At 40.2% G+C, this 271-nt stretch overlaps 1 protein-coding gene across 1 annotated transcript in view; it reads left to right on the top strand.

The window, feature by feature from the left end:
- Positions 1 to 271, top strand: part of LOC107688050 (rho GTPase-activating protein 44-like) — a 13,813-nt gene that overhangs the window by 4,161 nt on the left and 9,381 nt on the right. The window contains exon 9 of the mRNA XM_016485592.1: positions 106 to 219. Within this exon, the coding sequence (XP_016341078.1) occupies positions 106 to 219 (114 nt within the window). The remainder of the gene's footprint in view (positions 1 to 105; positions 220 to 271) is intronic.

Raw genomic sequence — 271 nt, 5'->3', positions numbered from 1 at the left:
TATTGATTTATAGATAGATAGATATTCTTTGAAGTATAAACTGATTTGTATTTGTTGTCAGAGATTTCACTCTCTAATGTTTCACTGATCTTGTTTGATTTCCAGGTATTTGATCAAATTTCTTGCCAAGCTGAACGAGTATCAGGATTACAATAAAATGAGTCCAGGAAACATTGCGATCGTTCTGGGGCCAAACCTGCTGTGGGCGCATACAGAGGGGTGAGCGACGTCACACACACACACACACACACACACACACACACACACACAC

This window comes from Sinocyclocheilus anshuiensis, unplaced genomic scaffold, assembly GCF_001515605.1.
Source record: "Sinocyclocheilus anshuiensis isolate Anshui unplaced genomic scaffold, SAMN03320099.WGS_v1.1 scaffold241, whole genome shotgun sequence".
In the NCBI taxonomy this organism is placed as follows: Eukaryota; Metazoa; Chordata; class Actinopteri; order Cypriniformes; family Cyprinidae; genus Sinocyclocheilus; species Sinocyclocheilus anshuiensis.
This window is presented reverse-complemented; position numbering and strand designations above follow the sequence as displayed.